This window comes from Hemiscyllium ocellatum, chromosome 48, assembly GCF_020745735.1.
Source record: "Hemiscyllium ocellatum isolate sHemOce1 chromosome 48, sHemOce1.pat.X.cur, whole genome shotgun sequence".
Classification (NCBI taxonomy): Eukaryota; Metazoa; Chordata; class Chondrichthyes; order Orectolobiformes; family Hemiscylliidae; genus Hemiscyllium; species Hemiscyllium ocellatum.
The window spans coordinates 16,860,141-16,874,736 of record NC_083448.1 but is presented as its reverse complement, the minus strand read 5'-3'; the positions used below and the strand labels follow the sequence as shown (position 1 = coordinate 16,874,736).

The following is a 14,596-nucleotide window of genomic DNA, read 5'->3' as shown; positions in this document are numbered from 1 at the left end:
CAGGGCAAAAACACCAAGACCCAGCCTGCACTGTGACTGGCACCGTTTGTGGGATCTTGCTGTGCTGTCAAGTTGGCTACCCAGTGGTCAGGGGGCCATGTGGAAATCAGGAAACGGACAGGACAAACAGACCTTCTCAAAGAGTCAGAAATCTGGAATCTGTTTTCTGTCAAAATTCAGTTTCCTTCAGACTGTGTGTATATGTATGTGAGTACACACATGTCTCTCTGCATGTGAGCGTGTGTCAATGTCATACACTCACAGAGATGTACAGCGTGGAAACAGACCCTTCGGTCCAACCCGTCCATGCCGAACAGACATCCCAACCCAATCTAGTCCCACCTGCCAGCACCCGGCCCATATCCATCCAAACCCTTCCTATTCATATCCCCATCCAAATGCCTCTTAAATGTTGCAATTGTACCAGCCTCCACCACTTCCTCTGGCAGCTCATTCCATACACGTACCACCCTCTGGGTGAAAAAGTTGCCCCTTAAGTCTCTTTTATATCTTTCCCCTCTCACCCTAAACCCATGCCCTCTCGTTCTGGACTCCCCGACCCCAGGGGAAAGACTTTGTCTATTTACCCTATCCATGCCTCTCATGATTTTATAAACCTCTATAAGGTCACCCCTCAGCCTCCGACACTCCAGGGAAAACAGCCCCAGCCTATTCAGCCTCTCCCTATAGCTCAGATCGTCCAACCCTGGCAACATCCTTGTAAATCTTTTCTGAACTCTTTCACCTGAGCAGTTGAAGAGCTAATGCAAATGCAGTGAACTTGAATGGAGAATGAGTTGCAGCAGAAACCACACAGCAATGGTCTGAAATGGAAGAGTTTCCTAACAGAGACAGGAGAGAGAGAGAGAGAAAGAGAGAGAGAGAGAGTGAGAGAGAGAGTGAGAGAGAGAGTGAGAGAGAGAGTGATGAAAGAGAGAATCAGGGAAACAGGCTGATGGCCCAAGAGACAGAAAAAGAGAGGAGAGAGAGAAAAAAAGAGAGGGGCAGAGATGGGGGTGGTGGGAGGAAAGAGAAGGGGAATGAGAGAGAGAGAGTATGAGAGAGAGAGAGGGAGGGGGGGACAGAGAGAAAGTGAGAGAGAAAGAGAAAGTGAGACAGAGAGAGAGAAAGTGAGAGTGACAGACAGAGAGACAGACTGAGAGAAATATAGAGTGTGAGAGAGAGAATATGTGTGAGAGTGAGACTGTGTGAGAGTGAGACTGTGTGTGAGAATGAGACTGTGTGTGAGAGAGTGAGACAGAGAGTGAGAGTGAGACTGTGTGTGTGAGAGTGAGACTGTGGGTGAGAATGAGACTGTGAGTAAGAATGAGACTGCGTGAGTGAGAGTGAGACTGTGGGTGAGAATGAGACTGCGTGAGTGAGAGTGAGACTGTGGGTGAGAATGAGACTGTGGGTGAGAATGAGACTGTGGGTGAGAGTGAGACTGCGTGACAGTGAGACTGCGTGAGAGAGTGAGACTGTGTGTGAGAGTGAGACTGTGTGTGAGTAAGAGTGAGAAAGTGAGACTGTGTGAGAGAGTGAGACTGTGAGAGAGAGTGAGACTGTGTGAGAGAGTGAGACTGTGTGCGAGAGTGAGACTGTGTGTGAGTGAGACTGTGTGAGAGAGTGAGACTGTGTGTGAGAGTGAGACTGTGTGTGAGAGTGAGACTGTGTGAGAGAGTGAGACTGTGTGTGAGAGTGAGACTGTGTGTGAGAGTGAGACTGTGTGTGAGAGTGAGACTGTGTGAGAGAGTGAGAGTGAGACTGTGTGTGAGAGTGAGACTGTGTGAGAGAGTGAGACTGAGACTGTGTGAGAGAGTGAGACTGTGTGAGAGAGACAGTGAGAGAGGGAGCGTGGGAGAGAGTGGGAGAGATTTGCAGTATTGTCCTGAGCAGGTCCTGTGTAGAATGGTGGATGATGATGGCAGCATGCATCTGGGAGCAGCCAGCCCAATGAAAAGGCCAAGGTGGAAGGATCTGGTGGTAATGCTAGGACCAGGAGGACACAGTTGCACCCTCAGTAGAGGTAAGCAAGGAGCCCCTCCTGTGTTTCATCCACCTCTCACCCAACCCCTTCCCCAGTCCAGACCCACATGCCTAGCCAAGGCTTCATGCCCACGACTAGGCCCGAGAACCTGACAACAGCTACAGGGAGTCCCAGTGCAGGAGCCTACAGTAGCAGCAGTCAGCTCAGGCCCCGTGGTGTTGGTGAAGTGGTGGTGAGGGCAGAGACAGGCCATTTGCAGCAGGGACTGTCGCAGTGGGATGGAGGAGACTGCACCCAGGCCCATCACTCAGCTCGGGGAAGGAGCTTGACCCAGGTGAGACTAGATCAACTTCCCTCTCGTATTTCATGGCTCTTTGGCCTATGCTTTGGTTTCCATCCTGTGGTTAAAGGTGGTGCTGCAGAGTGGAGACCCTTAACAACACGGATCACTGTGTTTGTAATAAATACATCTGTCAAGAAATAAATCCAATCCTCAGTCAGTTATCCACCTGTAGTGTGCTCACCCTTCAAACTCTCTCTGTACCTCTGTATCAACAGCTACTGTCTCTCTCTCCCTCTCTCTCTCTGTGTCTCCCCACTGATGGTCCATGAGCTGCTGTCAAGTTTCTCCAGGAATTCCCTATCTCACTCTAGCCCCTGACTGGATTACTCTTCCTAGAGGCATGGCATTCATCCACAAACTCCATCAACAAACACATCGACCTGGACCCAATATACCAACCACTACAGCGGACAGCTGAAACTGACACCCGGAAGCGGCAAGGACAGACCACTATAAATACCGGAAGAAACATCAAAGAAGCGCTTCGCAGGAGGCTCCAAAGCACTGATGATGTCGCCTAGCCAGGGGACGAAACGTTTGCAACAAAAACTTCCAGCTCGGCGAACAGAACCACAACAACGAGCACCCGAGCTACAAATCTTCGCACAAACCTTGGATTACTCTTCTTTCAGAGACAGAGCGACAGTTTGAAAACAGCAGTGAGGACTCACAGTCTGGGTGGTACCTCACTGGTTGGAGCTCATCTCCTGGTCAGCTTCCAACAGCAGCTGACTTCAAAGAAACATCATCAACTCTTGAACATTGTTTTAGGACCATTCACAATGAAATCTTCCCACAAAGTAAACCATTGCCTCCCTGGAAAGGAGTCAATGATTGGCATTCATTCGGACAGGATGGCCCAAGGCAGAATTGAGATGATTCCGGCTGACTCACCTTCATGATGAAAGCTGATGGGGAAAAGCCAGGCTTATTCAGTCAGTCAGGGTCTCAGGGAATCAACCAGCAGACCAGAGAAGCTGAGGCAGTGCCTTATGTTGTGTGGTTTGAGTGACAAACAAGCAGCACTCAACAAACAACAGCACATCCCCCATTGCTAATGAAAAGAGACAAGTGAAACCACCCTAGATCTTGAGAAGACTGATTCCCATCTTTCTGTTCTGATCATGTGTGGCAAACTGTCTGCCTTATTTCTCAATGTGTGTGTGAGAGACAGAGAGAGAGAGAGAGAGAGAGACGGCATGTCTGCGAGGGTGTGGAAGAGTGTACTTGCAGTCACACATTGGTGGAGATTATTGAGGCTATGTCAATGTTCTGGAGTTACAACAGGGAGTGAGGAAAACCTACAGTGAATGATGTGGGTCCTGAAGACTGGGCACTCCCAGAAACACTGACCACCATCCCACTGGTCTCTGGGACACTTGGCGGCAGGGGGGGGGGGGGAAGAGAGAGATTCAGAGAGCAAGAGAACGAGAGAGCGAGAACAACAAGGAGAGAGAAGGAGAGAGAGAGAGAATTGACAGAGACTGAGATTTAGCAAGAGGGTGGACAGAAAGGTGGGGGGAGCAAGACAGAGAGAGTGAATGATGAATGATGAACAGAGAGGTAAGGAGGGATATGTATACACAGAGCTTCAGAGCCCACACTTTGTGACAGAATGGCCAGAGATAGAGTCCACAATGTCTTCCCATACCCTGCAAGGTCAGGGCACAGAGAGATAGCCAACACCAAGAGCAGTGGGCTGGAAGGAAGCAGCTGTGTGCTCCCAGTGCAATGATGACAGTGTCACTGGGCTTGGAATGATAACAGGAACACGACCCACACACACACATCACTGAGAGCAGGATGCAGTGACGTAGTGTGAGAGGCTGACACTCAGGTCCTGAGGACACAGACTCAAATCTCATTCACCTCCCTCAGCGTACAACCACTCTGCTGATCGTTACACCTGATAAAGGAAGGAAATCTGCTGGCTTTATCCAGTCTGACCTACCCGACAGTGAGCTCTGGCCAATAACATTCACACTCAAGTCAAGAAACGAGAACAAACTCAGTCTGTCGGGAGGGACGGGGTGAAGCTGGGAGTAAGTGCAGATGATGTCTAAGGGCCTGATTTCCATCCACACTGTTGTTATACAGATGACAGAAGGCATCATTACGGCCAGACTCCAGCCTTATTGACCCACAGCCAGGGAAAACAAGGCTTGGCTTTTCACAGGATCTCACCCCATCCCCCACCAGATCTGGGACACAGGAAAATCACAGGCTCGGACTTACAATGACCCGACAGGGCCTTGGCTGGGAGCGAGGGGTGTGTGGCACTCCCAATGCTCAGTATCTCAGTGTGTCCGCTCTGAGAGGGCCTCTCTCAGTCTCCACACGTGTCACACCCGCTAACGTTCTGCCAGAGGGAAGCTGGCACGTCTCCAGTCTTGTCCTCAGCCTGGTGGTGTCCCTGGGCACTTGGATCACAGTCACTGCTGCCATGTTAGCACCTCACTCACACAGAGGATCTTACAGTCCAACAGCACGGTGATTGTTGACGGAAGAAGCGCTGAAGGAATAAGTGTTAAATACAAGGATCAGCTCCCATTTGGAACAACGCAGAGCAAACACCGCCATCAGGAAAGGTGTGTGTTTGTATCAGAGAACAGTAAGGCACCACTAAGGCCCACTGTCATGTTGGGATCTCTGTGCAGCTGTTTCAAGGTGCTGGGTTTTCTACCACACATGGAGGATCTTTCCTTGATAAAGTCACACCCTGCCCATTACCAGCCAAATGACCTGGAGCACTGAACGCCAGGGAAGATAATCAGGGTGCCTCAGACACCCCTGAGGGGGTCACAGCAGACTCTGTATGTCAAGGTTAGCAATTCCTTCCTTTCTGTAAACCTGCTCATTATCTTGTCTCAAGCTGCTGTGGGACAAGACAAGGCAAGGCACGCAGTGGTGAATGTGTGTGAGGCAGTATGCTCAGTAGCGTTCCTTACAATAACATCCAGCTCAAGTTTAGCGTGCCCCTGAAACCCTTCTCCAATTCAGCTCAATAAGCTGGAGTAATGTTCCTCCTCTGAGCTCAGGGTTAGCAGCAAGGCCCCCCAATGAAGGACAAAGACACAGCCTATCCACACAAAATCCATCGATCAGTTCAGTGTCAGTCAATCCACACGGCAGCACATGGAAAAGAAAGGATCAAGTCAGCCTTTAAGGTTAACAATGCACTCAAGAGGTGCCCAAGTCAGAAAGAACGCTCTGGCGGGTGGCACGGTGGCTCAGTGGTTAGCATTGCTGCCTCACAGCACCAGGGACCCAGGTTCGATTCCAGCCTCGGGCAACTGTCTGTGTGGAGTTTGCACATTCTCCCCGTGTCTGTGTGGGTTTCCTCCAGGTGCTCCGGTTTCCTCCCACAGTCCAAAGATGTGCAGGTTAGGGTGAATTGGCCATGCTAAACTGCCCCACAGTGTTCAGGGATGTGTGGATTAGGTGGGTTAGCCACTGGAAATGCAAGGTTACAAAGACAGATTGAGGGGTTGAGTTTGGGAGGGATGCTCCCCAGAGGGTTGGTGTGGACTCGATGGGCTGACTGGCCTGCTCCCACACCGTGGGGATTCTATGAAGTGTGTGTGTGTGTGTGTGTGTGTGTCATTCCTCAGGCCATCAGCTCTTGGCAGTCTGACAGAGCAGATCCCAGGATTGTAGCCGAATGGAGAGCCTTCCCAGAACAAAACAGCAGCTTCCCAAGCAGAGATGTGAAGGATGGGGACAGCAGCAGAATGTCTGCAGGCTACTCCAGGTGGAATCAAGGAGCAGATTTCTGCAAAGGTCCAGCTACTGGGAGGACACCAGAACACTCATGTTACCCCATTCAACAGAAGAACAAAAGGTTGAGGTGGGAGACTTGTGTAACAAGATTGAAACTGATAGCAGTACCTTCTGACTGACTGGTTCAAACATCGACAAAAACACTGAATTCCAGAGGTGAGCTGAGAGTGACACTCCCTGACAACAAGGCTGCATTCCCTCAGGAGTGTGGCACCACAAAGTCCTCACAGAACTGGAATCAATGGCTATCAGGGAAAATGCTCCAGTGGTTGGAGTCATATCTAGCACACAGGAAGGGGGTTGTGCTTATTGGCGGTCAGTCATCCCAGCTCCAGGACATCTCTGCAGGATGGTAGATACACAGGAACACCACCCCCTGTACATTCCCTTCCAAGCCCCTCACCATCCTGACTTGGAAATATAACGCTGTTCCTTCACTGTCACTGGGTCAGAATCCTGGAATTCCCTCCCACAGGGCATTGTGGGTCAGCCCACAGCACATGGACTGCAGCGGGTCAAGACACCAGCTCACCCCCACCTTCACAAGGGGCAACTAGGGACGGGCAGGAAATGCTGGGCCCAGCCAGTGAAGCTCATGCCTCATAAATGAACAATTGTCTTAAAGAAAAGTTTGAACAATGTTTAAGATGGATTTGATGACACAGTCTTTGAACATTAGTCCTGTGTGGAATCAATCTGCAAATGTGCTCTGTGGCACATTCTGGAGAAAGTAATGCCACTGTGGTAATGTCATCATCCAGAACTCCGAGTGAATGTTCTGGGTTCAAACCCAACCAGGGCAGAAAGTAATATTTCAACTCGATAAAAGCATCTCAAATTAAAAACCAGATCAGCCTCTGACAATTACTGGTGACTCATCTGGTTCAATGCTGTCCGACAAGGAAGGATAACTGGTTACATCATGACTGTGCTCCATTTTCCTGACATTCTCTCCCCTCCAGTTCTGAACGTGTTGTCTTGTTTCCATGGCTGACAGTGTGAAAGATGTGTTCCCTGTCTTTCACAGCTCAGTTCATATCCATTTTACAGCTAGTCTCCTCCTCTCTCTCTCTCACTGCTGTTAATAAGCCCTTTGTCTTTATCACTGAGCCACTGTACCATCTGTTCACCACTCCTCCATCTCTGTTAAAAAAAACACAGACATTCTCCAACGTCTTTCGGTTCTGAAGAAGTCAAACCAGATTGGAAAGGTGAACCCATTTTTTTTTTAGCCCTCTCCCCACAGATGCTGCCACAGCCTCTGAGTTTCTGTAGCATCAACTGTTGTGTTCAGCATCATCTCCCATCCTGACCTGGTCTGGCCTACAAGAACCCCCAGCATGGTGGCTAACTTCTAAATGCCCTCTGGTCAAACCGGGCCGGCCACTACAGGAGACACACTCCTCAGACAAATGTGTATGAAAATCAGTCACAACAAGCAGCCAGCAGTGACTGAGATCACTCACCCCCATTTACATAGGATTACTTCAAAGGCAAGTCACTGAGTGACGCCCTTGGACAAGCCAGGTACAGAGAAATAGCAACATGCACCCACGGAACTACGGGTCAAGTCGATCGAGTCTATATTTGTTGGCGTTCAGAAGAGAGGGGAGACCTTGTTGAAATGTCCAAGATCCGCAGCCACATTCGGGAGATTGAAACAATCCTTACATAAGCACATGGATGATGATGGGATAGTGGAAGGGGGCGAGCTGAGAACAGTTCACAGGTTGGTGCAACATCGAAGGGCCTGTCCTGTGCTGTACTGTTCCGTGTTGTATGTTCTACCCTTAGGGATCTTGGTGGGGTAGATGTGGAGAGACTGTTTCTCCTTGTGGGAGAGTCTGGGTCCAGAGGGTGTCACCTCAGAGAAAGGGAGAGATGTGGAGGAATTTCTCCTCTCTGAGGGGAGTGAGGCTGTGGGATTCTCTCCCGCAGAGGGATGGAGAGGCTGGGTCACAGAGGGGAGGGAGGGAGAATCAAGGGGGATGGGGGACAGGCAGGAAAGGGGGAGTTGGGGCTGATCAGGTCAGATCATTCAATGGCAGAACAGACTGGATGGGATGAGTGGTCTATTTCTGCTTCTGCAACGACATGGGGCCTGAAGGAGACTAGCTGCTGTGAATAGGGCTGGTTGCCTCCTTTCTCCACTGTTTTTTCAAGTGCCCTGAAAAGCCAGGCTGAGGGGCCTTGCAGTTCAGTCCCTGCTCCCACTGATGTTGCTGTTATGTGGGCTGCACAGTCTGGGATGCCCTGTGCTAACCTCCTGGTCAACCAGCCCTCCTTCCTTGCCTAGCAGCTTGCTGTCAGACTTGGTGGGGAACGGGTGCTAGGAATGTGTCTCACCGGCATTGGGAAGAAAGTTGTGGAGTGTTTCTCTTCCTCATACTTGTCCTCGCAAGAGTTGGCTGACTCCATGGTGCCCTTGGGTGCTGTGTTCTTGCCAATGCCCATCGGTTCGGGAGTCCAGGGGTGTAGTCTGATGCTTTAAAGCCGTGACGTACCAGGATGTTACCTCCCTCTCGGTCTCCGACTGTCTGTCACTCACACACCCATTACATGCTGCTCAGGGACAATAAGCAGCAGGTCCACATGTGGGTGGATGGAGAGATCCTTGCTGTAAACAGAAACACAGCATCACAGAATGGTTACAGTGTGCAAGTACACCATTCTGCCCGTCAGTCAGTCTGCCTGTCTCTGTTACCCAGTCCTGCTCTGGTTTTCCAAGGAAGTACACCATTCTGCCCGTCAGTCGGTCTGCCTGTCTCTGTTACCCAGTCCTGCTGTGGGTTTCCACGGAAGTACACCATTCTGCCCGTCAGTCAGTCTGCCTGTCTCTGTTACCCAGTCCTGCTCTGGTTTTCCACGCAAGTACACCATTCTGCCCGTCAGTCGGTCTGCCTGTCTCTGTTACCCAGTCCTGCTCTGGTTTTCCAAGGAAGTACACCATTCTGCCCGTCAGTCGGTCTGCCTGTCTCTGTTACCCAGTCCTGCTGTGGTTTTCCAAGGAAGTACACCATTCTGCCCGTCAGTCGGTCTGCCTGTCTCTGTTACCCAGTCCTGCTCTGGTTTTCCACGCAAGTACACCATTCTGCCCGTCAGTCGGTCTGCCTGTCTCTGTTACCCAGTCCTGCTGTGGGTTTCCGTGCAAGTACACCATTCTGCCCGACAGTCGGTCTGCCTGTCTCTGTTACCCAGTCCTGCTGTGGGTTTCCGTGCAAGTACACCATTCTGCCCGTCAGTCGGTCTGCCTGTCTCTGTTACCCAGTCCTGCTCTGGTTTGCCGTGTTCCTTTTGCCCTTTGTCCCTGTGCACGGTGACTATCCCGACCGCAGCAGAACCACCCAAGGCCCTCCAGGAAGCCTCAAATATCTGTCAGAGACAGCAACTTGCCTCAAGATGGACACACTGGGCCTGGATACAGAGTCTCAACCAGGGAACATCTCTCCCCTGCTGCCTGGTGTGTGTGTGTGTGTGTACAAATTCCAACCAAACAGAAACATGCCCAAACCCTGAATCGATGAAAGAAGGGGCCATTGCACAAACAAGAGTTGGGGGCTGGCTGAGCGAGGTCACAGAGTGAGAGTGATTTGTACTTGCACCCTTCCCTGGAGGAAACAGTGTTGCTCGTGTCACATTATCCAACATAGTTACCAAACATCTCTGGGCGTTTGCAAATACAGTACTGAACACAATCAGCCTCGGGGGGTGGGGGGAAGGAGAGAGGAAACTTTGTCGCTGAGGGAAAGACAAGGATACCCAGGGCAGGAGCCTGACACAGAGAGAGAGAGAGAGATCCGGATTTGCTGCTGCCTGCCTGCCTGCTGGGAGAAAGAAACAAGACGGACTCTGATCTGCACAGTCCCTCCATTAGCGCCATCATGTAATAAAATCCGAATGAGAAAGAAAAAGGAACAGAGATCAAAGGCTGGCTGGGATCTCTGCTGCTGCTGGAGAGAGAGAGAGAGCTAAATGAATGAGGCATGTGGTATGCAGACTCTCTCTCTCACACACACACACCAGAGGGAGAAAGCTCCCATTGTCTAGCCGCGGCTCCGCTATCTCTGAGGCTGCATTGCTTTAGCCCCCAGTCCCGGCTTCTCGCAAAGCAAGCAGCCTGCTTCCCTCTCGCTGCTTTCCCCATGGCCACACCGGCCTTGTGTTCTGACGGATCTCCTTACCTGGGTCACCAGGCCCCTGTGCACCCAATATGTCGCAGCTCTCTGGCTGTATCTGTGTCTGTGTGTGTGCAATGGTCCCGCACTGACACACACTGACTTTCTCTCTCTCTCTACACACCGGAAGAAATTAGTCCTTCCGTCACTGACTTATACACAGACAGAGCAGTGAAACAGACCAGTGCTCCCAGCCAGCTCCCGCTCCTTCCTTCCCCATTGCAATGCCATCAAGCGCCCTCTGCAGCCTTGTACTCTCTGTCTCACACACACACACACACAGAGAGTGGCCACTCGGCCCGTCCCATTCATTCCTGATCCATCTGTTCCCTGTTCCCTCCCCACCTCCTGATCTCTCTCTCCCCTCCTGGTCTGTACTCAGCCTCCCGAGGGACAGATTCCTACAGGTTTCACCTCAGACTGCCTTCAATTTTGCAAAGGATCTCACTCCCTTACAGCAATGTGTAAGATGGGCTGAATGGCTTCCTGCATCGCTGAGCGTGGAGTTCAGGGCTCCTGGGGTCTCCAGATCAAATTAAACACTTACCCAAAGACAGCTATCCATGAGACCGACTGGTAGATGGGAGGGTTGGACACTTGGGGAACACTAGCTCAGGGTGTGAGGGGGAATGGGGACAGGAGGGTCAGCACAACCCTATCGATTCCACACAAACTCAATCCAGCATCCACCGCCCAGAGCAACGAGGGTCACAAACTGTCTGGATGTTTTTCATCTTCCTGTGATGGGGAATTCCACATCCTCGCCCACCCTCTGAGTGTGAAATGGTCTACCCCATATCCCCCTGAGACTGTGTGACCCCCTCCCCAGCTGGAGACCCCTTGATAGTCTGGTCTTATCCCATCCTTCTGCGCTCCACTGGGTACAGGCCCAGTCGAACCAATCTCTCCTCATTCGACAGCCAAGTGAACTTTTACTGCACTCCCCCAAAGGACAAATCACAAACACAATCCCCTCCAGTGGTTTTCATTGGATTCCCTACGATGTGGAAACAGGCCCTTCGGCCCAACAAGTCCATACCGACCCGCCGAAGAGCAACCCACCCAGACCCATTCCCCTACACCGAATACTGCAGGCAATTCAGCATGGCCAATTTACTTACCCTACACATTTTTTGGACTGTGGGAGGAAACCAAAGCACTCAGAGCACGCAGACACGGGGAGAATGTACAAACTCCACACAGGCAGTTACCCGAGGCTGGAATCGAACCTGGGTGTCTGGCACTGTGAGGCAGCGGTGCTAACCACTGTGCCACCATGCTGCCCACCAAGTTATATTAAAGATCCGAAATATTTTTCCTGTATTTTTGCATTGTGTTCTGACTTCTTTAACAAGTGACTTGCAAACAGACTGGAGAACACCAGGCACTGCCTGTCTAGCCTCTCTTGGGTAGGGGCCCAATACTGCAGGGGTACTCTGTCCAAGTAAGACTGCAGACTTCAGAACTCCAACCTCTTACAATGAAGGCCAAAGCAGATGTGCTTGCAGTATCTGTCTGTCTATTTTCACAGACTGGTGTACATGGACACCCAGTTCCAATTGTACATCCACACTTCCCAGGATAGAGTCAAAGTGCACAAAGACGGACCCTTTAGTCCAACTCAGACCAGCTATTCTGAACTGAACTGCTTCCATTTGTCTGTGTTTGGTCCATATCCCTCTCAAACTCTCCTATTTCAGTACTGACCCAATTGTCCATAAAATGTTGCAATTGTACCAACCACTTCCTCTGGCAGCTCATTCCATACCCGTACCACCCTCTGTGTGAAAAAGTTGCCCCTTAGGTCCCTTTTATATCTTTCCCCGCTCACCCTAAACCTATGCCCTCTAGTTCTGGACTCCCCCACCCCAGGGAAAAGACTTTGTCTATTTACCCTACCCATGCCCCTCATGATTTTATAAACCTCTATAAGGTCACCCCTCAGCCTCCGCTCCAGGGAACACAGTCCCAGACTATTCAGCCTCTCCCTGTAGCTCAAATCCTCCAACCCTGGCAACATCCTTGTCAATCTTTTCTGCGCCCTCTCAAGTTTCACAACATACTTCCAGTAGCAGGGCTACTAGAACTGAAAGCAGTATTCCAAACGTGGGCTGCAGTGTCATATACAGCTACAACATGACCTCCCAATTCCCACTCCATGTACTGACCAATAAAGGCTGGAAACCCTCTGGAAACAAGGAACCAAGGCATTGCCGAACGGGATGGCAGGTTAGGTCAGTCGGTGAAGACAGACTGGGCAAGCCGAGATTTGAATCGGGTGAAGAGTGTTGACTGAGCACGCTGTAGCCTCAAACCAGGTGAGAACAAGGCTCAGGGAAATACCCACCATCGGACCCTGTTGTCCCAGGGTGAGGAGGTCAGTTGCTCACCTTGTTGAGAGGGGTTATCTTCATCTCTGCCTCCCGGTGAGTGCTCTCTGACTCTGCCAGCGTTTTGCCAACTCTTCCCCTCACTCTGTAATCCTGTTGTCTGGGAGTACATCACTCACTCCCCCAGCTCCCCACCATCCCATCCTGCACAGTCCCAACCACCCGTCAGTAGGGATCATTGTCCCACCCAGCTCTCCCAAACTGGAGCCCTTCTCATGGTCCCTCCCTCCAACTGGGAGGCAGCTGGCACTGAACTTAGAAAAGGCCCCAGGCCAGGAGTGAAAGTGGAAGTTGGCTGATGCACCTAGGAAGGCAATGTTCTCTTGGCTTCTCCCCAAATTGATGTGTCAAGGTGCAGGTCCTACAGAGTCATACTTAGTGCGGTGGAGTGGAAGGTTGGCTGGCATCTGGCCATGAAAGGTGTGCTCCATGCTGGAAATCCTTCAAAGGAACAAGAAACCATGAAATAACTCCACACACACTGCTATCCAGTCACCAAGTCACCCTTAGTTTACATGTAGAGAAACCTGAACTCTGGTACTGCCTCTTCAGAGCCAGCTGTCAAAGTGAACAGAACCCCTGTCATCCAGGGCTCCCTGATTGGACCTGGTAAACAGCCCCAACCAAGGAACTCAGATTCTCTGAGATCTACCTGATCCACATCATTCTGATCCCTACAAATTGTATCAGCCAAGAGAGAGGCTGCTTTATGTGAGAGCATGTGTGAGAGCGTGTGTGTATGTGTTAGTGTGGGTGTGTTAGTGGGTGTGTTAGTGTGTGTGTTAGTGTGTGTGTGCGTGTGTGTGTGTGTAGTGTATGGGTGTGTGTGTGTGTGCGCGCGCATGTTAACGTGTGTGTGTGTGTGTTAGTGTATGTGTGTGTGTTAGTATGTGTGTGTGCTAGTGTGTGTGTGTTAGTGTATGTGTGTGTGTTAGTGTGTGTGTGTGTGTGTGTGTGTGCTAGTGTGTGTGTGTGTGTGTGTGTGTGTGTGCGCGCATGTTAACGTGTGTGTGTGTTAGTGTGTGTGTGTGTGAAGGCCCAATGAGGAAGTACCTGGTCATGAAATTGTTGCTGGGGCAATGCAAGGTAACAATGTGTGATTGTTCATCAGGCTTTGCCAACCTTTTCATTCTGCTTGTTAATCTGCTACCTCATCCTGACTTCACTTCTCTCTTCCAGAATGAGTGTGCCAAACATTCACCTGCTCCCCAGGTGAGCTGCCAACACCTACAACAGGAAGATTAGATTACATACAGCGTGGAAACAGACTATTCAGCCCAACAAGTCCACACCAACCCCCCAGTCCTATTCCCCTACATTTACCCCTTCACCTAACACTACGGGCAATTTCCTATGGCCAATCCACCCTAACCTGCACATTTTTGGATTGTGGGAGGAAACCGGCACACCCAGAGGAAACCCACGCAGACATAGGGAGAATGTATAAACTCCACACAGACAGTTGCCCGAGGTGGGAATTAAACCCAGATCCCTTGTGCTGTGAGGCAGCAGTGCTAACCACTGAGACACCATGCTGCCCTGAAATGGTGGGGTCACTAGCTGACCCAGCATTTCTATGTGACTTGCTCAGGCCATTTTTGACCTGGGGGGGCCTGGAGTCACGTGCAGTTACAGACCAGCTCAGGACAGCGGTGAACTAGAAGGATTTTCTTTTTGAGATTTCACTCTGGACAGGAATGGGATGTGAGTGCACATGCCCAGATATCTTCGGAATGACAAAGTCAGAAACACTCCGACTGCACACGATCACTGAGGCTAAACCCTGGAACCTCCAAGTCAGCATTCTGGTTGGTCTCCCTATAGCAGGTGGCCTGCTCACCACGACCTCCAGGGTAACTAGGGATGGGGAATAAATACTACCAACACACTTGGCTTTCCAGGGGCAGAATAAACTGCCTTC

General features: G+C 50.9%; 1 protein-coding gene across 1 annotated transcript in view; it reads right to left on the bottom strand.

The window, feature by feature from the left end:
• Positions 1-10,497, bottom strand: part of LOC132836820 (solute carrier family 23 member 2-like) — a 44,632-nt gene extending 34,135 nt beyond the window's left edge. The window contains exons 1-2 of the mRNA XM_060856286.1: positions 10,292-10,497; positions 8,457-8,727 (exon numbers count right to left, since the gene is read on the bottom strand). Coding sequence (XP_060712269.1) covers positions 8,457-8,564 — 108 coding nt within the window. The 5' untranslated portion in view covers positions 8,565-8,727; positions 10,292-10,497. The remainder of the gene's footprint in view (positions 1-8,456; positions 8,728-10,291) is intronic.
• Positions 10,498-14,596: the final 4,099 nt, after the last annotated feature.